Here is a 27,959-nt window from a genome sequence, read left to right as displayed (position 1 = left end):
CAAGAATTTTTCAAAGGACAGTAGAAAATCAAATGACAACAGTTCACAGAGTTCAAGTAACACTCCACATCATCAGATCCCAAGTCTCAATCTCCTTCTGACAAAACAGTTTGGTACACTTTCTTGTAATTATTGTAAGAAAGACGGCCATTTAATGTCAGATTGTTTCAAATTGAAAAGAAAACGTGAAGGTCAAAGTGGTCAAAGTGGATCTAAGCCCACCGGCTTTATTTCTTCATCAACTCAATTAGAGTCTAATAATGTGTGCAACACATTTTCTGAGGTTAAACCCCTCTCATCCCCAATTAATGAGGTCAAGGTCAATTCTTCTCAAGATAGCATTATGGGTATTTCGAGCCATTTATTCATGATGGTTTTATATCACTTTCTAGTGATTTTTCTTCCTACCCCTGTCAAAATTTTAAGAGATACCGGGGCTTCCCGTCTCTTTTGTTGGCAGATACCCTGCCGTTTTCTGAAAAGTCATTTTCAGGTTCTAAAGTTCTTATTAAGGGGGTAGATTGTAATGACTACATTCCTGTTCCTCTCCATAATGTCTATTTGTCTTCGGACTTTGTTTCTGGACCTGTGACTTTAGGTATTAGGCCTTTTTTGCCTTTTGAAGGGATTCACCTTCTTCTTGGAAACGACCTTGCTGGGGACAAGGTCATTACTAATCCACTTGTGACTGATAATCCTAGTTTAGATCAGAATCCAGAGCCAATAGAGGAAGAAATTCCCGGCCTTTTCCCTTCATGTGCTATTACTCGAGCCATGTCAAAGAAAACTTCCGAGAATCAAAATACTCTCAAAAATAATGTCACAGATGTTGACTTAAATGACACCTTTCTCAGTCAGGTGTTTGACACGGATCATTCGTTATCCCTCGTGGATTTGAAACTTCCAGTAAAACTTCTGCTGACCGAAGTCAGACATTTTCTAGATCAAATCTCATTGCAGAACAACACAAAGACCCAGATATTTTGTCTTTGTTTGACAGGGTAGATGATGAAGGTAAAACTTCAGATAGCTCTGTTTCCTATTATACAAAATCTGGTATTCTCATGCGTAAATGGAGACCTCCAGATGTTTTGGTTGATGACGATTGGGCTATAAAACATCAAATTGTGGTTCCAAAGCCCTACCGTGCTGAAATATTGCGCCTGGCCCATGAAACCCCCTGGGCTGGTCACTTGGGAGTCAGGAAAACTTATCATAAAATTCTCAGTCACTTTTATTGGCCTAATCTCAGGCAGGATGTAGCACATTTCTGTAAAACTTGTCACACATGTCAAATGGTAGGAAAGCCAAATCAGACCATTCCAAAGGCCCCTTTACAGCCAATTCCTGCATTTCAAGAACCATTTAGTAGGATACTAATAGACTGTGTTGGGCCCCTACCAAAAACAAGATCAGGAAATGAGTACATGTTGACAATTATGTGTACATCAACTCGGTTCCCAGAAGCCATACCACTGAGAAATATAAAGACAAAGACTATAGTGAGAGCTTTAGTCAAATTTTTCACTTTATTTGGCCTCCCTAAATGTGTCCAGTCCGATCAAGGCTCCAACTTTATGTCTGGTATTTTCAACAAGTAATGGATCAGCTAGGCATTAAACAGTATAGGTCATCCGCCTATCATCCAGAAAGTCAGGGTGCTCTTGAGCGATTTCATCAAACTTTGAAAAACATGATTAGGACCTACTGTTTTGACACAGAGAAAGCAGTGGGATGAAGGAATTCATTTTCTGCTCTTTGCTGTTAGAGAGTCAATTCAGGAGTCTCTTGGTTTTAGCCCATTTGAGCTTGTATTTGGACATACAGTCCGTGGCCCACTTAAGCTCGTTAAAGAGAAATTCCTATCAGACGATGATGATTGTCTGAATATTTTGCAATATGTGTCAGATTTTCGTACAAAACTCTCTAAAGCATGTGAATTAGCCAGAGAAAATCTTGAGTCATCTCAGCAGCTCAATGAAAATCAAATATGATAAAAGCACCTCAAAACGGAAGTTTGAACCAGGTCAAAAGGTTCTTGTTCTACTTCCAATTCCTGGCAAACCACTCCATGCCGTTACTTTGGGCCATACCTAATTGATAAGAAATTGAGTGATTTAAATTACATCATAATAACACCTGACAGGCGAAAACAAAAACAGCTATGTCACATAAATATGCTTAAGCCATATTTGGATAGGGATAATCCTACTAAAACAAAGCCTGTCAGTACCGTCAGTTCTGGCCATTATGAAGATAGTGATACTGAAACTGACTTGAGTGAAAATACTCTAAACTCAAAGCTGGGCTCGGTCAAGCTTCAGAACTCAGAAATCCTGGAGAAGCTGGAGTCTACAAAGTTGGCACACCTCCAGCCAGAACAACAACAACAGGTGAAAGAACTGCTCCACGAATATAAACACCTGTTTCAAGATGTTCCAACGAGGACAAACGTCATCTATCACGACGTTGATGTTGGGGACAGTAAGCCTGTAAAACAACATCCATACAGACTGAATCCAACAAAAGCGAAATATCTCCAGGAAGAAGTCAAATACCTGCTGGACAATGACTTTATTGAACCCAGTAAAAGTAACTGGAGTTCGCCGTGCATACTTGTTCCCAAATCAGATCACAGTTATCGTATGTGCACGGACTTTAGGAAGGTCAACACTTTAACAAAGACAGACACTTTCCCAATCCCGAGGATTGATGACTGCATCGACCGAGTGGGAAAAGCCAAGTATGTGACGAAATTTGACCTACTGAAGGGATTTTGGCAAGTCCCTCTGACGGATCGTGCTCGTGAAATATCCGCCTTTGTTACACCAGACGGATTGTTCCAGTACAAGGTGATGCCATTCGGAATGAAGAACTCTCCGGCAACGTTCCAACGGATGATCAACGACGTCATATCCGGGCTAGACGGGTGTGCAGCTTACGTTGACGACGTCATCCTGTATAGTGACACCTGGGAGGAACACATCAAGCTCATGCGGAAGTTCTTTGAGAGACTGAGTAAAGCAATGTTGACTGTCAACCTTGCCAAATCTGAGTTTGGTTGGGCGAGGGTGACTTACCTCAGACATACTGTAGGACAGGGTGAGGTAAAACCTGTTGATGCCAAAATCAGTGCCATTTCAAGTTTTCCCATACCAAACTGCAAACGACAACTGATGCGCCTTCTCGGTATGGCTGGTTACTACAGAAAATTCTGTCCAAATTTCTCCACAATTACTGAGCCTTTGACTAACTTACTTAAAAAGAAAGTAAAGTTTGTTTGGTCAGAGCAATGCCAACAGGCATTTGATACACTTAAAGCCATACTGCAAAGTGCTCCAGTGTTGTCTGCACCAGATTTCACTTTGCCATTCAAATTAGCTGTGGATGCTAGTGATACGGCTGCTGGTGCTGTTTTATTGCAAGAGGATAGTCATGGTATAGATCATCCTGTTTGCTATTTTTCACGCAAATTTAACAAATCCCAGAGAAACTACTCTACAATTGAAAAAGAGTGTTTATCTTTGATATTAGCTTTACAGCATTTTGAAGTTTATGTTACTTCTTCAAATCAGCCAATAGTGGTTTATATTGATCACAACCCTCTTGTTTTTCTACAGAAATTTAAAGGCAAAAATCAGAGATTGCTTAGATGGAGTTTAATGTTACAGGAGTTTAATCTTGACATTAGACATATCAAAGGCAGAGACAATTTAATTGCAGACTGTCTCTCTCGTATTTAGAGTTTATTGTTGTTCACTTTCAAGAAATTTTACTTCAGAGTAAACAAAATTTGAGTACTTAAATCCTTTTCAAGATTACATTTGTAAAAGAAAGATTTTTCTTTGAAAAATTTTCTTTTTTTTTGAAGAGGGGGTGTGTTATGTAGGTCATTTACCCCACACTCATCATGACCTGAGTTCAATTAGTCTAGAACATTCTCAAGGTCACTGCCCTTAATGACCTCACAACCTTGAATTCAATAGTCATGTTTGGAATGTTCTGGAAAGTTGATTAGTTGTGTAAGAGAGATAATTTTAGAACAGTAATTAGCATGTCAATAAAAGTTCTAGATTGTTCTTATATGCCTTTATAAAAGGGACGTGCACAGCTTCCAGTCAGACTTTTGGGATCGTGTCTCTTGTGTGTTACTACTAAACTCCAGCAGTAGTCATTCTCAAGACTTTTCAAGACCTTCACTGCCAACGCTGGATTTATACTGTGGACTTTGTGCAGCTTCAAGCCTGCAAGGACTGTTCATTCATCCAACTGACTGTTACAACTCTGAGACTGGAGCTTTGCCGTCCCAGCTGAGATAAGTAGTCTGTACACTTTAAAGCTTGTACTCTATCCCTGACTTAGCAATTAGTTTTATTTTCGTAATAAATTTTGTTTAAACGTTAACTGCTGAGTTCACCCTTTTGTTCGTTTTCTCTGCACGTAACAATATATATATATATATATATATATATATATATATATATATATATATATATATATAGTATTATATATATAATATAATATATATATATATATATATATATATATGATATATATATATATGATATATTTTTGTTGATTGATTTTATTGCATTGTATTCAACAGTAGCTTTTATGATTGTTTTTGTTTAGATTTAATATATACAAATATATACATATATATATATATATATATATATATATATATATATATATATATATATATAATATGATATGTTTTTATTGATTGATTTTATTGCATTGTATTCAACAGTAGCTTTCATGATTGTTTTTGTTTAGATTTGATATATACAAATATATATTAATATATATATATATATATATATATATATATATATATATATATATATATATATGATATATTTTTATTGATTGATTTTATTGCATTGTATTCAACAGTAGCTTTCATGATTGTTTTTGTTTAGATTTAATATATACAAAAATATATAATACGTGTGTGTGTGTGTGTGTGTGTGTGTGTGTGTGTGTTGTGTGTGTGTGTGTGTGAAAAACGTTGAAAAGAACCACCCTGACACTGGTTATTTCGTCTAGACTTAGATGTACTTCTTGCATAAGACATTTCGCTTCTTCAGGTACATTTAAAGGAGGGTGATGAAATGTACAGATCTCATTATACTTGTAAATTGCAAGACAGTGCTGTAATTGTATGGTATGACATTTAGCAGTATCATTTCCTGTTAATTGATAATCTGCATATTTTAATGAGTTTTTGTATTTAGGGTGAATGTCCAGAAGCACTGCATCAAATTTGATGATAATTGGTACAGATTATAGTTGCACAGCATTATAATAGCAAGCAGCAATAACATTTACCAAGACCCTGCCAATTAATTTGTAATTGACATATTTAGTGACCTTTCGTAATTAGTTTGGCAGACCAGATTGGCTTAATTATTGTTTTCACCACCATGGTTGGGAACAACCCTAGCCCTGCGTACCGTTTTGTGTATTCCCGGCGTTATACGGCCTCCCACCGACCGTATAGCAGCACGGTTTGCAAGACTCGGAACAACCCCATTGTTTCCTGTAGTAAAGTTTTGTCTCTATACAGGGAAAAATGTAATTAGTGATCTATATCCCGCATGACTGCACTAAATCTGATGACACTCGCTAGAGATGTTGATCATACAGAGATTCAACTGTCAAGCAATGCGAAATAGCTTTTTATAGAAAGTGTCTACTGTAATGAACACGGGGTATTTTTTTCTTTTATATCTGACATTCTGAGTTTTTCATGTCAACAGCCATTACTTGGACATATCTTCACCATTTTCTTTCAGATTAGTTGACTTTTGACATTTCAAGACCCATTACACTTTGGTAGAAGGATATAACCCAATGCCACTCATACTTATGTCCAATTGTGCAATCCAATCCAATATGGGCATCAGTCACAGACAGGTCTTTGGTGCATGCCCTCATTTAATTTCTTTTTTTCATGTGCATCATTTGATAGTGGAAGTAACTGAATTGAAGTCAATACTATTGAATCCATTCCGGTTACTTTCGCCAACATATTCCCAACTACCTAGCGGGGACTATGTCATCGTGAATGACTTGTCATCTATCCATCATTTCACTGTTTTATTTCCAATTGTAAGTTACTATCAGATGGCACAGTTGATGATAAAAGAAACAAAAACTCAAATGAAAATCATTATTTACAGAATTCATTGCCTAAAAAGTCCCGTTTCCATAGCTTTGACATCACCTTTGACGTGACCTTTATATTGCCCCCACAGGTGACCTCTACTTGTTCCAATATGGCCACTAGCTTAAATTTGTTGTCAATTGTCAAAACACTTGAAAGACTATATAAAATCACATTTTTTCACTTTTTATCATATGCTTACTTTCCTACAAAGTTACCATTGAAAGTTCCAACTTTTTACGTAATTTTGGATTGATATTTTTGTTCATGTAGGACAAGAGCTGTACTCTCACCCTTCTTGTAGATACAGAAAAATTTGAGTGACAGAATTTTTTGGTATTTACCAAAAATTTTTATTTTATTTACCAAAAATTATGTCACCCAAATATTTTTTGTGTTTATGTCTGGAGCTATATTGGTGGATATAAGTTGCTCGCGATTGCTTTGAGTTTACATATTTATAACAGTTTGCATCAGTTAATCTTTTTTTCATTCCAGTTCTTCAAAGAAAACAATAATCACCTCGATTCCCTCCGGTGCTTATTATCTCCATGATACATTGAAAGTTTGCATATCAAAAGAGGTGTTCTTAAATTTATGAAAACATGCTATAGGGTGAGATGTTGATCACATTCACTCAGTAAACAGGATTACCTCAGGTTATGTTTTGTGTACGCACAAGATGGAGGTAGTTCCTTTACATTGAATAAATGAACCATTCTTTAAACTATTGAAGTATGTCATTCATGTTGTATCTGAGTATGAATATTTGTATGGATCCACTGGTTAATTGTAAAGGATACTAAAACAAGGGCCCCCCGAGCAACAAACAAGGATCAAATACAAAGAATATGCATTGTCATCTGCTCAAAGTCGCACCCCAAGAAATATAAGCGACACAAAGTGAGGACTTCAACTTGGTGTTTTATATATATATATATATATATATATATAATATATATATACGAAAATGGTTTGCTTGTCAATACAGGCAAAGTATAGTGCTCAATGCATTTCTGCAGGGCGGTAATACTGAGCTTACCGCATGAAACAGCCTGTAGAGTGACAACAGTATTACTACAAGTTCCTATATTCTCCAGTATATATATATATATATATATATATATATATATATATATATATATATATAATTATATAACTTGTAAGATGGCATCTAGCTACCTATTTTACCTGTTTTGCTTCGTTCGTCTCATCTACAGACTGACCGTCTGTCTGTCTGTCTGTCTGTCTGACTGCCTGTCCGTCCGTCTGTCCATCTATTTGTTCAACACCATTATCTGAATATCTGATTGTAATTTTCCGATGACGCCTAAAATTGTGTGCTACCACTCACATGCAACTTATGACGTGATCTGCCACCATGTTCCAAATACAACTAAACTTACTATACCTGGGTAAAGCATAGACTTTAAAAACGTTTCTAAGGTCTATGGGTAAAGGTACGACTCACTGTGAAAAAAGGCGGCTTCTGTACAATACTTTCACTTCCGAATCGACTTATATCTATTTACTCATCCGTATGTATAATAAAAACTCGGCCTTTCAAGTAAGAATGGAATGCATCAAGCTCTGGATATGTCGTTTAATTGAGCATGTCAAGTTAGGTTCCCGTAAACTTGATAGTGACTATGGTGGGTAGAGTAACTCGTTTTCTCCGAGACATTTCCATCGTAAGATCCGAGATATTTCCACCTCCGCATGCAAACCTTGTCGACAAAAGCTCTGACCAGATCTAGAAGAAAGAACACATTTTTTGTTTTGCTGTCATTAAATATCACAAAAAGTATGCTATCACAACAAACCTGAAACATATTTAGATTGACCCATTTGTATTCTCTGGATAATTTTGAACGTTTTCTGTTTTCAAATTTATTCGATCACCTCATCACATACTTCAAGTTTAGTTTGCAATTTTTGAACTCATTTCCTTCGTCCATTTCTCAGATGATACTCCAAACATTGCAAGGAAGTTGAAGTAGTCGTATTTTGACCATATGGGGAAAATGGCTTTAAATATGCATATGTACCATAATCACTTATTAAATAATTTTCGCAGAAGCAAAAATATTCGCAAATTATAATATCAAAAAACTTACATTTTAAGTTCAAACATTCTACATTTTCGGACACAACATCTAATATTCAAACGATACCTTGGTTCTCCCGTAAGTGTTTTCAGGTGCGTGTCGGACATTTTACGGGCCGCGGATCCATGATGGTATTTCGATTATTTCGTGCCACCCCCGCCCCCGTCTCTCTCTCTCTCTCTCTCTCTCTCTCTCTCTCTCTCTCTCTCTCTCTCTCTCTCTTTCTCTCTCACGAACGTACCGGACTAACATGGGTGTACAATATTAATGTTACACTTCACTATATCATTTTCCTATGTTAAGATTTGCTCTGTGTTTTAGCAGTCTTGCGAATCGACTGGCAGTACATATCCTTGGTGCGTTTGTACTAAAGGAAGGCCTCTCTCTCTCTCTCTCTCTCTCTCTCTCTCTCTCTCTCTCTCTCTCTCTCTCTCTCTCTCTCTCTCTCTCTCTCTCCAAGCTGATCGGTTTAGACGGAAGATATGTACCATGTCTTGTAAACCACTCTTTTAGTATATGTTTCAATATTCCGTTAAAGATAAACGTAACTGATTTAAACATCTTAGTAAGTAAATGTAGAATTACATAAAAATGAAGCAAAGATAGTATAGCGACTTCCTCGAATTTTACAAGGCCATATGAATTATTGATTGGACCGACAATGTAAGAGATAGTGTGGTACAAATCGTGGGGATTAGGGAGATTAGGCCTAAGCCTACAGGTAAATAATTGATTTTATTCTTGAGACGTAAGTCACGACACTTGGGTTTCTCCCTTTTCCTGTACACCATGTACATGACCTTATATGCCCTGCGTCTCAGATTATAACACGACAGCGATCAAAATGCAACATTGAACGAAAGAAAATGATTCTTTGTCGATCAAAGTGACTGACTTGGTGATTTGAAAAGAAGAAGCCGAGAATATTAAACTCTATACAAGAAAACGATTGAACTAAAACAAGCTATTGTTAACAAAAACGACCATAGTTGTTTATGTGTTTATGTATTTATCTATGTATTCTATGCATAAGCAAACCTAATTCTAAACCGAGAGAAACCGACAAGTGGAATAGTACTCGCAATCATCCGTTTCGTGTTGCACGGCGTGACGAGTTGTAATCCAAACGAGGATTTGCTGCCTGCAGTGGCTGGTTTTAGCTTTGTAAAATATGTTCAAAATTATGCAGATCTGGTTAGAAAATTACAAACTTCACTGAACATGGGCACATTGAGAAGGTTTTCCTTTATGTCTACACACAACAGCTTTCAAACAAGTACTTTTTAATTATTAGTTACAAATGAGATGTTGAATGACGTGTTATTGCATGATCTAAAGCAGGAAGGTGTTCAACATTCAACTTTGATCTAATAAAATTGAGTAAATTAAAAACTAACTCCCTGAAACTTGAGGTTTTTTTTTAAAAAAAAACTTGAACTCTTTTATACGCATATTTCAATGAGTCATGAGTGACCAAATGTTTCGGTTGAATTTTGTTAAAACGTTACAGAAACTTTTTTGGTGTTCGTAAGGGAGCCATTCACGACACTTTATGGGCCGATGGCTTGCAGGTATTTACCATGTTTCCCATTATTGGGCAGCGATGATTCCTCTTCAGATATATTAACAATAACGTATTTAGTATTTTGTGCATTCTGCACAAATAAACTAAGCCTATAGGCATTAAAATTGAAGTATATTTATTACCGTATATCTCGTAACAAAGATAATATTTCTCAAGATGCAACATGTAACCACCATAAAATTCACCGACATAAGCAAGTTTGAATCCATACTTAGCTGTATCTCTTCCGGGTCAAGGCGGCCTGTAAGACTAACTTATCTGCATATATTTCCTGTTAAAGTTTTCCGAAATTGACCCGTCATAGAAAATATTATATAAAAAAGGTTGACATTTCGCTTATAACAGGGGGCACGTAAGCTGGAGAGAAGTCTAGTCTATGTAATGTCATTTGATGCAAGATGTTCGTCGTATGTAACGCATACCACTGCAATTAAAAGGTTCATGTTCAAGAATAGCTTGAAATGTGGTTATAATTATATCCAAACTCGTGTGAATGACGTTATCTAACATGTTGTTTCTTTAAAAAACTAATCTGTACAAAATTGATAGAGACTGGGTCATATGACGTGGTTTTAAAAAGTATTCAGTCCCTTTCAGAGAGTTAAGCATAACGAAAATTATAAATTTTCTTGTGGTATTCTGAATTTGCCAACACTAATCAAGGTCCTACGTAATTCGACATGATTGTGTGTTTATACAAAATTGGGCATTTTGTCCCACACATTTTATCAACATTATGAGAAAAGTGGCCATGGTTGCAATTTGGTAAAATCACCAATTCACGAAAGATTTATTTATTCTGGATAACCCACTGGAAAGCGAGTCCCATTTACAGGATCAGTACACATATAAGAGCTATTCAAGACTGATTAACAATACCTGCGAAAACACAAACACATTGCTTCAGGTCTGAAGGAACAACTTAAACTTCACCTTGAGCATAAATTGTAGTTCCGAGTGTCCACTATAAGGCCAAAAACAAAAATAAATAAATAAATTGTGCTTTTCCGATAACATGCTTTTCAAAAATAGGGTAGGTAGGTCGGCAGAAATTTTTTTTTCCAAAATATTTTTATTTTAAATATGCATTTTTCAAAGGTTCAGGGAGGCCAAACACTGGCCACAAAATTTCCAGAAAAATGTATTATACATATAAAAGGAAAAAACCCATAAAGACATCCTCGTTCAAGCAAAAATCAAATGCCAAGTCACGAACGCGTGATTTTACGGGTTTTTTTCTTTTTTGTTTTACTTCCGTATATAGCTCTAAAAAGTTTCGGGTCGGCAGGTAAAAAATAGGGTAGGTCAGGTTATCGGAACAGCACATTTTTTTTTGTTCGGCCTAAACCTGTTGAAATAATTAGGTAAAAAGACCCTAGAGTAGGCCTATCACTAAAATTAATCATACGTCTATTCAGACAACAACGGGGAGATCTAAAAACCGAACAAATATGTTTACTTACTCGCTTTGTTCATTACTGCTCTTGGCGGCAAGTCATTATTACATAGCATTTTCAATGTACTGTGACAGTGTGCGATGTCCTGCATAAGAACAAAAAGACTCCTACGATCAGCATCAACACAATCGTGCATGTATGAATTGTGATGAGAAATTGTGGGTTTGTGGTTTATTCTGGAGAGAAAATCCACTTCAGGTAGTACGCGCCTCAAAAGTGAAAGACTTAAACTTTTTCTCAAAATCAAGAATAAAAATCGGGGGTCACAGTGCAAATTTTGGTACTAGAGAAACAAATTACGCAAGATTTACCGATCTTTAAAATTCAAAATTGGCGCCATCCCAGGGTTAACTTTATGGAGAGAAATAAAATTTTCGAATTTCGAATAACTAAGCCGGTGAAAAGTTTTGTTACCCGTGACACAAAGAGCTTTAAAATGAACCCCAACAGGTGGTAGATCAGAAAAGAATTGTAAAAGTTTGAGTAAGATCTGAATATCTGTCCCCGAGGCGCGTTCTACCTTAATATAGATCAGAAAAGATTCCCAAGGTGAATTCATTCATTTTGCTATTTTAAATGTTAACGGTATGGACTTCGCCTTACGAATTTCCCATCGAGTGACATATGTCATTTTGCAATCCGAAAACGAACTTAAATCTTAATCTTGAAAAGCATCCGAAACCCAAAGTTGAAGCTAGCTCCACGGGGTGTTAACAAACGAGAGGGCGCTCGCGCGTGCGAAATGAAACTTGAAAATTTCTAAAATTCAATATGGCGACGGCTAGCTGATCACGGAAAGCAAAGCTCGTGATTTTGTCTGCGTTGGAGTCAAAAGAAATGCCTTGTTTGACCCAAGGTGATGAGCGAGAGACCCTCTAGTAACCGGCCAAGGCGACTACGCAGAGATAAAGGACCAAGGGATTCACAAGACGTGCCTACCGACAGCAAGAAAGATAAAGCTCCGACGGGAAGTTCAGGACAACCGCCGTCGCAACAGCATGGTCGTTCCCGTCGAAACAGGCGGGAAAGAGAACGAAAACCAAATACACAAAGCGACTTCAAAGAAGATGCTCCCAAGAATTTTAGTAGGACTAAGAAGGAACAGTCTGACAAAGCTGGGAGCTCCGACAAGTCTGATTTATCAGCGCAACTTCTGCTTGGGGAAAGCTTGATTCAGTATGGTAGTCGGGGACTTCCCCGTGGAAATACAAAAGATATGAGGCAAAACCACGGTAAGTTTCTGCAAGATAACGTCGGCAATATGATGTCCCTTGCAGTGCATACATTATTTACATCCAAGCTGCCAAAATTGCAAACTGTAAACACGGTCATGCCCGGTGTCAAAATGAGGGCCTCTCAATGATGACCGTAGTGAGTTCGATACACCCAGTTCTATTTATAATGTTGTTATCATGGTATCACACTCAGCACTGACCGTTGGGTACCTGCCTATTCATGCCACGTAATTTTAGGTGGCCTCGATTTTTCATGGTAACACATCATCAGTGCACCCAGACTCACATTTACATGTAAAGGAACAGTTAGTCAATTAGCAGCTCTGTAGTAAGGTGAAGATTTTTTATGACGAAAGTACAAATATCACCGTCCGGGATTTTCAAGTTTCATCGGGATTTTGAAACGTCAGACTGTTTCAGTGTTTGTCTGGGTCAAGGTATTGATCTAACGTCAACTAATAATGAGTTCAAAGTTCATGTGAGGGCATGTCTCCGTTCTTTTCAACTAGTAACTGTTACTCTGTGGCCTAGTGGTACATTGTGTCTGCCTGTTTTACAGAAATAAATTACGACAGTTCGCACAGAATTCAATTTATTGGCATGTTGAGACAAGTGAAACCAATATTAAACATTCTGGCATTGCATAGTTTTGCATGCCATTTCTGTGAGTTCTGAATGACCGTTGTCAGACTTGGAAGTTGTCATTTCGGCATTTGTTATGTTATTGTCTGTTTCCTGTGGGGGATACTTGTATCTTTGCAGTCCTGGTGTTAGTCACTATGCCGTGACTGCTCTGATTAAAAGTGAAAGTAATTATGATCTCCCACATCTGGATGCAGCAAGGAACAAAGTTTATTTTAATTGAGTGAGATGAATTCAAACAAACAACATTCATTCATTTTAATCACATCGATCAATGAAAAGAGAATAATTGAGACACAATTTCATAACACATTGATGGTGTTGTAGACCACCCATAGATACATGTAAGCAATTGCATGCTCGTCTTTATAATTTCTAACCAGCATATTAAAGAATTTTGAGGAGATTAAAATTTATCTTAGTGCTGTTAGCATGAAATTCTTTAAACTTACACAAATGGCCCTGTATGTGTACTTATAGTGAAGATGGGGTAGAAAACTTAAAACTCTAAAAGACAATAGCATTCACATCAAATGAGTACCTCCATTATGGTAGATTTGTAAAATTTGCGTCAATATTTATAAAACCAAGTGTTAAAAACTGCTTGTATTATTGTGCTCTGATACGTATTGGCAGGGAATGAGGCTTTCCAACTTGCATTTTTGCTTACAATCATTGCACAACTCACATTTTACTCAGTAGCCAGACAATTCTTGTCTCGTGCCACCACAATGCTGCCACTAATTAAATTTAGTCCAGCAGAGACCAGGGTCAATTGAGAATTATTACCCGGAAAGCATCTTTGTGTGTCTTTCTGTTTCAAATTCAAGACGATTCTGAGTAATACTAATACTAATACTAATACAATACAACATTTATTAACTTTGATAACAAGAAAACCATCCTAAGGAGATTCATTTCAAGTAATATTTAGTATTGTAAACATGACAAATTTACCAAATTATAAGAGCCTTGTCAGAAAAGCTACCCGTGGGTAATACTGGTGTATCCCTTATCCTGCAAGACCTAGATCACTTCCCCATCTGCAAAGTCTGTAAAAAGTGGTATTGATATATTTTCACCCACTTGGCATGGTACATGTATCTTACAGCAACTGTGTAGTCTGTAAAAATCTTGTTCATAGTATTGATGCTTTCAGGGTCATCAAATGTTAAAATGTCTTTGTTAAAATGCAATCTACAGTATCGAACATGACCTGACCTTTGACCAAATTTGGCCTGAGAATGGTTAAACATGTTGCTTTTCGTATGTAACGGACAATGAACGGACAATGAACACTGTTATGGCTGTTCAATATGCCAACGGCCGCATATTTTATCTGTGTAGTCAATTTTTGCTGATCTCCAACAGTCATGTAGCTGTACATGGACATCATTTAGGGAAGAGTTGCCACAGGAAGAATCAATCGCAGGATATCCTTGTCTTGTTGCATGCTTGTTTGTCAATAAAGTGAAAATTATAAGCTAGAAATACCATTCCGCCATGGGGAGCTTGCCTACACTAGTCATCCAATCGCTAATTGGAAGAAGCTTAAAATATAACCAGGGTTCTGGAGTCATCTTACCAGGGTTCCTCTTGGTGTATCAATGCACTCATATAATGCACTAGGAAGCGGAGATGTTGATGGGGCTTGTAAGTCATGCATGGAAATGGAGAGATGATGGGTATGACATGTTTTGCTGAGCAATGAGTAGTAATAATTTTGCAGTGAAATGTGACACTCTCAGACTCTGAGAACTCCATACATTCCATGAAGCATGAGTGCGAATTTTATGGCATTTGTCCCCTGAGTTTAGATTTGAAAAACTCCAACCTTTTTCGCCAGCAGAAAAACTGAACAAACTCAACCTTTCCTTGTGTACAGTTTACATACATGTAACATCATATCGTACATCTATGTACATTTTTTGTAATAAGTGTCAGGAAGTAGGCTATCATTTATAATTTCTGTTACTTTACCAGATTCATTTTTGTATCATCAACAGTTGCATGTGCAGATGAAATTCATACATACTGTATGTAATTCATACATACTAAATGTACATAGAATGTACATTGCATACTAATTACTATGCTACACTATTCAGTGTATTCTTGTTACTCAATTTTACATGGCGGTACAGCACTACAGTAAATGTTATCGATTTTATGATTAGACAAAGTAATTCATAAAGATCGACAAATAAAAGCATTTGGTTGAAAACTGTAAACCAACTACATGTACCCTGGATATGAAACTTGACTTCTTATACACATTATCCTTTCTATGGTGATTAAAATTGCAAACAATTGCTTTTCCAGTATTTTTTCCATTTCTGAACGAGACCACTCTTGTGTTCTGTCTCCTGCAGATCGCAGTTTGTTATTCAATGATGATTCTCGGCTGTCAACCCTTGTCAGACGTATTACACGGGAAGATGATCGTGATCGGCGTCTTACGGCAGCCAAGCAGCTTAGAGATTACTTATATCAACCAGAAAACGGCAAGGTAAGGAAGGGGTGTCTTTACTTTGCATGTTTTGCCCTTAGCTTCTCATGTAAACCCAATCAGAATGAAACAACGCATACAGTATTATGATCACGATGATGAAGGAAATCTTAGAACAGGTGTAGAAAAGTGCAGCTGTCTTGCGGCAACGTCTTGAGAAGATTACTGTTAAGCAGTTTGAGTTATCCGGACTTCTCTGCTTGCATCATCATACATGTACATAAGCTATTTGCATGTAGTGAAATATAGAATAATGGTAATATGCATGTAGAGTAGGTTCACTTTAACTTGAACTGTGTGTGTACGTGTGTGTGTGTGGCGTATGTACAGATTTAAATTATCATATTCCACATTGATGCTGAGTACAATGTAGTCATATGTGCTCATGGAATACTGGAGGCAAAAACCTGAATCATATGCATAATTTTACTCAATATATGTCCCTACAAACATTGGTTTTCTAGTGGTAGCATTTAATGTAGGTATCTACATGTATTTCAGATATTAAAATGAAGCAAAAAAAAAATCAGTTGGGTTTTAGCAGATTCCATATGGTTATGTGTTTCATATACACATGTAAATCTATTTGTGAACTCTACAGTTTTGAAATGATGGGAGGAACAAGATTTACACTGTTTGGTTAGCTGGAAAATTATAGAAACAGTCTGAGCTCAAAATGCAATCCAATAGAATGTTACACACAACAGAAATGTTGTGTTTGGTGTGGCAGTGTCTTTTCAAGGCTATCCATGCATCACCGATCACAGACAAATGATAACGCTAGATCTTACTACAACCTACACAATGTAAAGTCATATAACTTCTTTCTGTTTTTTCTCCCTTTTGAAATGCAGATTATTTCTAAAGTTATCGATAATTTGCTGAATGCTTTGCAAGATATCTTCTATGAAAGGTAGGTGTCGTTTTGTGTCAAATATTTTGCTACATCAGAGCATTTTAAATTTTCTCCCATCCAGCCATATGGAGGAGAATGGTGGCTCAAACCATGTGCAATAAGTACACGACAAAATGGCATTCTTTTGGAATCATAATATATACTTCAATGATAAATTAATCCACTGCTTGCAAGATATTGTGTCTACATTGTTATTTTCGAAGTATGTTGACAGAATAGAGCAGGCTGCTTCTTCAAAACCAACATGAAAATGATTAACTGCTGTTTGAACATTGACCTAAATATTCTTTTATAGTTTACATTATCATAAAGTTTTATGATTATATTACTCCAATGTAATAAAACATGATAATGTACATCATATGGAAGGTTTATGTAAATGTTGTATAATTACTTAAGTGAGTAATACACATACCTGTTATTTCTGTCAATTACCATTAGCATGCGCGGTGTTTTAATTATGCTTAGATTAACTTGTGAAAACATCAAACATCGATTAATCATCTTCTTTGTCTGTGCGGTACTTTGATACTCATATTCATTTGATGTTAATTATACCGCGCTGCTCTTGTTATCAGCTATGACATTACCTGATGGCCCAAATAGGAGATAAAATTGTTGATGTAAAACATTGCCGCTCATTACATCTGAGCAGTAGCTGAATTAGAGTAATCTTTTAAGATCTGCATGAAAAGAGGGGCCCCTCTTTTTAATAATGAGGTAATTGAGCAGCATACTGACTCATGTACAATAGTAGCCCCATTATCAGCTTCGTATGTGTCGGTTTTTTTGTTGACTGACAATTGTACAAGCAAGATGAACTGCCAAACATAGGATTTTTCGGGTTGGAATGTTTCAAACCTTTCGGATTTGCGTGCTGTTTTGGAGGTACATTTATGTATATAGAATGTGTCATGTGACACAGATAGACATAGCAGTATGTGATGCAAATTCATTGCCTCCATTGCACTGGAAAGCCATACGCAAATACCCTAATCATTGGTTTCAGACTTTTATGCATGCACACCTGTTGATTGAGCCACTCTAAAATGAAATTACATGTAGCTATAAACGCATTCAGCAGTAACAAACGGGATGAACTGGAGATCTGGAGATCTGGAGAACTGGAGATCCCTAGTGGAATGTCTAGCAGAGCACAAGATTAGCAAACAATAATAGAATATGTTGGCACATTGGTTGTTGTAGTTGTTGTATTTAGGATACTCAATAACAGTTATCAACAATGCTCTCCTAATCCATAAGCAGCTTTGATAAAATTCCTTTTATGTGTGCCATCAAAGTAAGATGAAGTTCTCCCTTTGCCAGCAGCATCTCACATTCAGAGCTGAAAATCTGCTTTCTCTGTGCTATTGCTATTGACAATAAGATTAGTGAAGTGTCTTCCGTTCCAAAGCAATATGGTACACTCCCACGTATAAAACAACACCTTTGACCATTACTACATGTAGTTGTAATATTAACCTTTTCCTGCCGAGCGCCCCTGTCCGTTATCCTGCCAAGTCGGTCAAAACCGGCCCCCTTTTCCGTGTCTACAGAAGATAGGCTCTCCTGCACGCTTTCCTGCCAGGCATTTGGCGGGAAAATACCGCATTTTCGGGGTACGATTACCGACCATATACGTGTTAGACTTCAAAAATTTTTGCATGCCCGTATAGAGGGGCAACCGCTGATGAGGTTGTGTCCAGAAAATGACGAGGTCACGGGCGTTGTTTGCCCCGAGGGACGTGCACTTTTATGCCCTTTTCTAGCTTACTTTCGCGGAAGTAAAGCTCGTTCGCCGGCACGCACGGCCACACCGGGGAAACTCACCTCTCTCGTGGGTTAGTAGAAGACCCAGGGTTAGTGCTATGGGTGCGGGAGCACCCTCAAACCTGTCCTGTTTCCCTGGGTTGTGTCACTTGGCACGTACTTTGAACGACTTGGAAGAGTCGCACAGTGCAGTCTGCTTTGACGTAGTGTCAACGACATAGTTCCGCCATTGAAGGAAGGCGTGTACGTAGTTTGGCCAGTTCAGTGAACACTTAGCTCGTTAGTGTTACCGTTTCCTAACAGGTTAGTTGTGCAGTTGTTACTAAGGTGCAGTTTTGTACCACCTTAGCTCTGGACAGTGCAACTGCTCTATGCACTAACCCCAACGACAGATGGTTGGTACAACGTCTACGTCGCACGAGCACAGCCTCCGTTGGGCTGTGCCCCTCCCACATGACAGGGCTCGAAAATTTTTTTTAAAACTCACTTGCCATAGGGCAAGTGAATTTTCAATTTCACTTGTCCGGAAGAAAAATTCACTTGCCCTGAATTTCAGATGATTTTAAGAGTAAATATGTATGGTTTTATGAATGTCATTGTAAAGAAACAATAGCTGTAACTTACTGATAAATTTGTGTCCTTATTCTGTGTATCAAAAATAATATCTTATGTAACGTACACATACACAGTGTTTCAGCCAGCTTTTGCTAGCATGGGGACACAGTGACCCATAGTAGGTCTTAATGGGGGACCAATTAAATTTTTGGGGGACATGTAATGCATTTCAATAAAACAACGCCGGTACATTGTCATTGTGTGTCATCATGACCTGGTACCTTGTGTTAACTAGGCAAGTCAGGTGGGTGCACTAAGGGTAAGTATGTAATGGGCCACAGGTGTTGTGTCAAATTGTGCCCATGTGAAACTTTCAGTATCATTTAGTTTACTGCTACCACATGGTATGTGCATAAACTGCAGGGTTCCCCTAAGTCACCAAATGATTAGCCAACTCTTAGCCAAATAAAAAATCTTGTAGCCACTTTGAGCAACTTTTAAACAGTTTATGATCTCAAGTGTAGCAACAGCTTTCTCGGCATTCAGGAGTTCCTAATTTTACAAATCAAGATGTTTTGTATGTTGTTCATGATAGTTTTTACATTAAAGAAATATTTGTTTAGTTTTTATTACATTAATTATCTGTGTTTTTTATGACATTGAAGGGATCGAAATACTTTTTCATTTCTGATGGTAAACTTTGCCACAAGAAATAATAGCGTGGCAATTCTAAAAATCAGGTAGCAATGTGAAGTGTATTACCACAGATACAAAATACATCTGCAGCATTGAGTTAGTGTTCACAGTATGACAACTTATCATACATATACACTACAAGCTCTACTACCTTATGTGGCACATTTGTGCACTCTTTAAGTCATGATGTAAATTTTGTTAGCCACACAAATACAAATTTTCCATGCAGAAGAAAGCATTCGGTAGCATAGTGACAGTGTAGCTACAAGTATTGTGGTGTTGTGTCATAGTTGTGATCAAGCAGGCTCAATAGCATCTTCAGCATAAGTATCCTTTAAAACAAGACACACTGATATTGTTCAATTCATTTCCCAATGTTTTAAAGAGTAATAATAGTTTTAATGATAATGATAACATTGTAGCCCAGGAACATTTTCATTTGATATTTTGATATCATCAAGAAATGTCTAGTGATGTTCACTATTACATCATTAAACTGGAGGACTCTGCAGAAATATTAATGTGATGATTTGAAATGGATATGCTTACTGCAACTACTGTTGACAATTTCCCTTTGCCATAACTGTTAATAAAATTTAATTCAAAACTGACAGTCAAGCTAAATGCCATTAAATTGGAAAGCACCAAGAAATTACCTTTTATCATAAGATTGTACCTATTGGACCTCCCTAGGTGGTTTCTTTTGAACCATAATTGTGTACTTAAAGGGTCTTCATTCATGACATCACATAAGATGACCCAGATTTGACCTTTCAGAAAACCTCAAATTTTTCTCCTTTTCCCTTGTATTCTGACTCTGTTTGTGAAAGTTTCCTTTGAAATAATGGTTTTTACTATCAAACTGAGTAATTACAGGCCAAATTTTGATTCAAGCAAAGTAGATAAAACTTGGACCAAAAAAGGACGACCGGTACGCGGGACTCACAGAGGCAAAGCCAAGCCTCAGTGTATTCATCATTCCTCCATGATGTATTGTCCATGAGGGACTGAGGGACCGCGATTGCAGAATCAAACAGCAACAATGTTTGCTTCACGTACCAGGGAATTTGTAACTTTGTAGAAAGGAGAGTAAAGTGTTTCAATACATTGCAACTTTGTAGGAAGGAGGGTAAATTGTTTTAACACCTTACAACATTGTATTGTAAGCTGTAGTTTTCTATTGTGGAGGCATAGTGACATGATTTCATGAAAAGAAAAAAAACATAAGAGCTGAAAAGACGTCAATATTTTGCTATTTTGTAACCAAGTAGAACAGAGCTATTTTATCGGCCGGCCATATCTAAAGCGGTACACTCAAAGAACTAGAGAGTGGCAGCGCGTACGTACAGTGGCCTCATTGAAATTCACTTGTCCGTCGGGCTGGGAGAATGTTGTTTTCACTTGCCCGGACTCAAAATTCACTTGTCACGGGCGTCGGGCGGCGAGAATTTTCGAGCCCTGCATGATACAACGCACGTTCATCCATTACTATAGCGTCCTTACGGATCTGCCAAAAACGAAAGTGGGGGTAAAAACAAAACAAACGAAAATATGCGATCATAGATAGTATTTTATTCGGAATTTATTTGACATTTTATGCCGAACAATAAATCTCGGAGTCTGTCTCGACGTCCGAGTGCATGGTCCGTGTTTCAAAAATTACAATCGGGGTGGCAGATCCGTGTTTCAAAAATTATAATAGGGGAATTGTACAAAATAATCCGTCTAAACAAAACAAACGAAAATATGCGATCCATAGATAGTATTTTATTCGGGAATAATTTACATTATGCCGAATAATAAATCTCAGAGTCTGTCTCGACGTCCGAGTGCATGGTCCGTGTACAAAGATTACAATCGGGGGATTGTACAAAATAATCCGTGTTTCAATTTACAATCAGCGGGATCGTAAAGCACAAACAAACGGCACAACCGTGCTCAAAATGTGATCATGGTCCGTGTTCAGAATACAGTCAAGCCACTGTTAGGCGAAGCTGTCCCCTGTCCGTTATTTACGTCGGGTTCTCTTGCTGATGGGTGTCGTCGGGGCTGTGTGAGTAGAGGTCTGCACGCCAATGCTCCTCTTACCTCGTAGCATCATGCGATGATGAAAAGCCGCAAAACACTCGCCCTCGTGAAGATGAATCCCGCACAGACTACATCCTTTGGACGTCTCAGACAGTCGTCCGCTCGCAGTGGTCTTACCCTCTCTGCTGCATACTTTACAGCATTTCTGCCGCCCCTCCAAACGGCTGACAACGTGCATCGGCTGATTTTGTGGATTGATGTACGAGGCAAGAGAAACGGTGGCCTCGACCTCTCTCACACTGGGCTGCGATCGCCCACAATAACCGCCAATGAGTTATTTCCCGACACGCAGATGAAACATCTTATGGGTCAGCTTACTATCAGGGTGTACATGCTTGAAGCATATATATGCATTTACCAGGGCAACATCAATCAGGTAACATGCCAGATATGTCCACCATCTGTGGTTCTTGCGCCCAGTGTGAAAGTACTTGCGCTTCTGGTTGGCTCGGTCGACGCCTCCCATGTACCGGCGATAATTATACAGCGACAGAGGCACTTGTCGCGCTCGTCTCCCTCCCCCACTGGCACGCACTCCAAGGGTGGATAGACCGTATTCAAGATCAGCACCTGAGCGTTACTATCCTGATAAGCAGTGATGTTAAGACGAGAGTCCGTTCTGGTTGTGGCTTTCATATCCCCAACAGACAGAGGAAGGCGCTTCCTCTTACCCGGCGGAATTAATTGAGGGGCATGGTGCGACGATTACGGCGTTAAAACTCCCGACCATGTAGATCCCGGTCTCCATCAGCTCTCTAGCAGTAACGACCGTGCTAAACAGGCTATCACAGAATAGGCTGTGATTATATCCACAGAATGGCTGGACCAGCTCCATCGTAATTCTTTTCACCACACCTCGCTCCTGCCGTCTCCCATCAGTCCGATCCCGAAATTTCACACCTAGGTACGGTGCAAAGTTAGCGATGTATGCAGTGGTGGAGTCGCACAGCTGCCATATCTTGAAACCGTCTCGATCAGGCTTATGCGGTAATCTCTGCTTAAATTTAGAACGGCCCTTAAATCGCACCATGCCCTCGTCGATGGAGATCTCTCTACCCATCTTATAATTATTTACGCACCGGTCAACTATGGGCTCCATCCATGGATTGATTTTATACAGGGGATCCTCCTGACACCGACGTCGGCGGCGTGCCTCATCAGGATCACGACGTGGATCGTTCTCTGGGTCTGCCAGATGAAAGTATCGCATAAGCTGCTGAAAGCGACTGCGGGTAATCACAGTAGAAATACCCTGGTTTCTCAGAAAGGGATCGCTAGACCCATAATCCTCCACTGATGATTTACGGTCGACACCCATACAGACTAAGACGCCAATGAACGCCTGCACCTCTCGGTAGTCAGCGTTACGCCAGTATTTATCTATTTTCCTAGCGATATATCGCTGGTGGAATTTGGCGTATTTATTAGTCTCGTCCTTGGCCAATCTGATCAGTGTAGCTGGAATAAACTTAAAAAAGTAATCGAGGTCACGGGAGTGGCTGGGCAAGGTGAAAGTCGGTCCTCTCTCATGGTCAAAATCGGTCTCCTCAAATATATTAGCATCGATAGTCTCCGACATACGCCAGACAGGAGGGGTGTCGTCCTCCGCCAACACAGCAGCAACGTCATCATCGTCGTCAGAGCTTGCCTCACCTACATACTGCCTGTCATAAAAGTCATCGTCCTCTGCCGCATCCTCGTCAACCTCCGAGTCGGACTCAGCGGTGATATCACCGTCGTCTGGGCGTCTGGGCCTGAACTCGCCCGTAGCGGCATCAAGGATCATATCTGGCTCAAAATCAGGTGGGCTATCCTGATAACGAAACCTCCGCACTATCTTTTTCGGCGGGGGACATCGCAGCACACGAAACTATGGCAGGAGCGGGCTCGGCAGCCTCTGCTGATGACGAGGACTCAAGCTCTTTCGCACTGGGCACAGGAACCTCTCCTGACGCAGGATGAGGGCTCATAGTAGCAACAGGTGGTGTCTCTCCCGGAGCAGCCGGGGGAGAACCAATGGCATCAGCCGTCTCGTTACTCACTGTCTCACTAGCAGCAGCAGACGTAGTCTGTGCAGGTGAAGTATCTCCCACAAGAGCAGATGTAGTCTCTGCAGGTGAAGTAGTCTCTCCCGGAGCAGCCGGGTGAGAACCACTGGCGACCGGTGACCCGTCATCATCCTCATCGGCAGAACGATCGCTCTTACGTTTACGCTTACCACTGGGTTTTTCAGCCGGAGATAGCTTCGCCTTACGGGAGCGTTTCTTGCCCGACTTCTTAGAACGTTTACTAGGGACATCACAACGATCGCTACCACTACCGCCCGGAGACTCTGCATCTTTGAGCTTCAGTCGTCTGCTCGCCTTCAGAAAACTTTTGCGGTCCGTCAAGCTCATGTCTGGAACAGTGTCGACAGACTAGCAGGTCCCTCCCTTTTAAAGCCACAGGGAAACAAAGCCCTGGACATGATTGGATGCAGGGGTGTTAATATATGCATCCACCTGTTATTATAATGGACCTACGGCAATCAGTCCACCAACCGGCGCTGACATTCCTACCCGTCATGTAAATTGCCTGTCCGCACCATTTGATATGCTAATAATACTCATTTGCGATGCAAATCCCTCGAGCACTTAGCATAACATAGTCAATGTCATTAGCATCTCAACTTGACATTCCGTTCAGCTGGGTACGTGGCATGCGCACCTGCCACCCAAGGACGTTGGCCCAAGCCCATGTTTAGTACGGGTGGGAAACCGTATCTTTTACCTCATGTCCCTTCTAAGTACGCCTGCGGAGGGCGTATTGTCATCCAAGTCGGTGACAAGCCAACCCGACAGATCGCCCATTAAGCAGTAATGGACTGGCCGTCTCGTTCTTGTACGGCAACGAACAGTGCTTCAGCGGCTTGTTTAGGTCATAACCGTCGCCTGCCGAGCGGCTTACCCAACTAAGGCGGTCAAAGATGAAGGATGCCAAAATTGTCAACGGCTGTCTCGGCCTCGTCCGTTGGGCAAACATGGCTCCTTCAAATAATGTGGCCAGCACGTCTACGTCATCAGCGGTGATGACGACCCGTCATTGACGCCCGTAGTGCGTAAAACTCGGAATATACCGACAGGTACCTCTACCTGAGTCGGTCATACTACGGTATAAACCAAACACAGGTCTGCCAACTCCCGTTTGACTCGGCCGTTTGCCGAACTTCACAGGGACAACATAGGCGTAACAAGTCGGTGAACAACGGTTCACGCACCTAACCGCAGCCGCCAAGTCGGTGAACAATGGTATCAAATTTTGAGGCCATGTTCGTGAATGGCAAGGCTGAGGCGGTGTGTTTCGTTGCACGGCTTGAACGTCTAGAGCCAAGTGCAGCCGACAACGTCCGACATCTGAGTGGGTAGTCTTTTCGAGAAGGTAACAAGTCGGTTAAAAGCGGTGGTTACCCTTCACAAATGTCGCTCAAGTCCGTTCGGATCAGTTCCATGTCAGGGACTAATCAAGCCGAGTCCGTCAAATCCGTCCGCACTTCCCGTCAATCAGGACCAAGTCCGTGATTTTCGTCTCGCACCCATTGGCAAAAAATTGCACCGCCAGCTGAGGCGGTCTTAGGCGGTTGCCTTACAGAAAGCCGAGTCCGTCAAATCCGTCCGCACTTCCCGTCAATCAGGACCAAGTCCGTGATTTTCGTCTCGCACCATTGGCAAAAAATTGCACCCGCCAGCTGAGGCGGTCTTAGGCGGTTGCCTTACAGATTAGCGTTGCCGAGACGGTCAATTTCGGCCGCAATCTATGTAGTGCCTCAGAGCCAAGTTAACCCAAACTCCGCTAGAATACGTCAACGTGCTAACCTGCCAAGTACGCTACTCGTCCCCCCAAAAAAACCAGTCCCCCACCGGGGTGGGGGACTGGCTGGGTAGCTTCCGCACCTTTCCCTGTCGTTGGACTCTCTGTGAACCCATTTCGAGAGCAAACGCCGTTCCTCGCCCAAAACCTGTCCTCGAACAACCCCTAGCGCGAGCAAGGGTTTGCTACACGTAGTTCCGTCGACTAGGCAGGAAAGGGGTACCAAAAAGTAGCCCGATTTCCACCGCCTTGGCAGGATAACGGCCGTGGCTGCTCAGATTCTAGCTTACACCGAATTTCAAGCGGATTTTCACCGACTTGGCAGGAAAAGGGTTAAAATTAAGACAGCTTTGAAGTATGGCAAATGTTACATACATGTATTGGTTGTAAGAATGTTTTACAAGCAAACAACAGATTGTGGAACAACAGTTTACTGCTATGCTTGTCTGTATGAGAAATAACTGCAATCCCACATTGTAAACACAGTAGAAATGTGAATGTCAGTAAATTTCAACCCTGCCCAACTGTCTCTGAAGGTAAATTTGTGCCTGCTCGTTTTGTATTTGTCAGTGACAGTCATCTATCTGGAACAATAACTGTCACTTTGTTCTTTGTAAAGTGCAATGTCACTATTGGCATCGTACACACAAGCCTCAGAGCTTTCTTTTGACAATGGTGTATTCATGTTGGCATAAAGAGTACAGCCTTGAGAATTATTGGGACATTCAAAATCACCAGACCACAACATAAAAAGAGCTCTAATCTTGCGGTGTGCATAGGTGTATGCGTTGGCGGGGGTCCATGATATCTAAATGCAGATTGACAGTAGGGGGGTTGGCGAATTCTTTCATGTCTTTTTATCAATACTGCGTACCTGCTGTGCACATTTTCCTTCGCCTCACAGTTGCAAGGAAACCATAAAAAGTGTATGATTACAATCCCGGATTTGTCGGCTTTCATGAGGCAGAATCACTTTTAAATGTACCAGTGTCATTATTGTGAAGTGGTCAGACAGCATTGTTTACATGGTAATCCGACATGTAGGTATAATATTTCTCTGAGTCGGCGTTTACCTATCAAATTATGTCCCGGTAGAAATACGCACTTTATTTCTTTGCTTGGACAATTTACAATATAGATCACTTCAAGTTTCCACTTTGTGACACCGCCCTACAATATGTTCATACAGTAGGGCTGTGTTCGACTCCAGTCCATAATGAAATCACATCAGAAATTCAGTCATGTTTCAGTCTCAAATCTCTTTATCTCTATGACCTCAAGTGCCCTCTCATCTCGATAGTTAAATTTCAATCAGTGTTACCTTTCTGTTTAATTCAGATCTGTAAGTGTAATACAAATCGCAATAAGTGGTTTTGTGGGTGTTTTCATACAGCACAAAAAAAATGAAAGATATTACAGTAGTTCTTTTGCAGTTGATATTTCTTCTGAAAGAGAAAAAATCCACAGCTGTATACACATTTCAAATATTACCTAATCAGCAGTATTACACAAACTGATAGCAGTTATGTGACTCAGATAGCAGAGATTCTTTCAGCTAAGGGTCCTGGCTACTACATGTATACATGTTTTACACCCAGTCGTTTTTGACACTAGATACTCATGCAGACACTGATGCCATACAAAAGCACCACCCAGTAGATCAATTTAGTGTCAAATTTGAGTGACAAAGAATTACTCATATAGACCAAATATCAAGGAGTTGCTGTAACAGGGCCATATTCTAGCAGGACTTTGTAATTTCTGCATTTCGGAGCATGGTGAGCAAAACATCTTGCTGCTTCACATCCTGCGTCACGATCATTGACAAGACAGACGTGACATCCGCTGTAATTAGTCAAGGTTTGCCCTAGGGATGTAGTGGAGTTGACGCACGGCTCTTCCCACGACAATAATAATGAAAATAGATCTCAAAGTGTTGAATCCGTGTTCAGAACAAGCCATAATGCCATAGCTGAGAAAAAAAGGCCTTGAATACAGTTGTTTACCCTCCCCCACTTGAATATACATCTGCTACAGCGAGATTATATTACATGTAACCCTCCTTTCCCCTCCCCCTGCATTGAAGCTTTTTCACCCCTATTGATTTCAATGAGTTCATTGCACCGTGATTGTCAATAATACACTAAAGCATGGAAAGGGAAGGAGTGAGACATTCTACATGGTGCAGTGTGTTTTCTTTTAGTGTCTGACAAGGACAAGTCAATAGATTACCTTGAAGAATAACAATGCAGTGAGTTGAATTCACGGGGTCATTGACCTCCCATGAAGATGACAGAACTCTATGTGATGTGTGTGCATTCCTGTTTTGCAAGTTACTTCACAGTGTAACACAATATCATGACTAGGTTGGAATTGCATA

General features: G+C 39.7%; 1 protein-coding gene across 1 annotated transcript in view; it reads left to right on the top strand.

Moving 5' to 3' along the window:
* Positions 1 to 12,049: 12,049 nt before the first annotated feature.
* Positions 12,050 to 27,959, top strand: part of LOC139151823 (serine/threonine-protein kinase SMG1-like) — an 85,440-nt gene continuing 69,530 nt past the window's right edge. Inside the window, exons 1-3 of the mRNA XM_070724821.1 lie at positions 12,050 to 12,554; positions 15,572 to 15,708; positions 16,563 to 16,621. Of these exons, the coding sequence (XP_070580922.1) occupies positions 12,182 to 12,554; positions 15,572 to 15,708; positions 16,563 to 16,621 (569 nt within the window). The 5' untranslated portion in view covers positions 12,050 to 12,181. The remainder of the gene's footprint in view (positions 12,555 to 15,571; positions 15,709 to 16,562; positions 16,622 to 27,959) is intronic.

Source organism: Ptychodera flava, chromosome 15 (assembly GCF_041260155.1).
Source record: "Ptychodera flava strain L36383 chromosome 15, AS_Pfla_20210202, whole genome shotgun sequence".
Classification (NCBI taxonomy): domain Eukaryota; kingdom Metazoa; phylum Hemichordata; class Enteropneusta; family Ptychoderidae; genus Ptychodera; species Ptychodera flava.
Note: the sequence above shows the minus strand (reverse complement) of the source record. Positions and strands in the feature narration are given on the sequence as shown.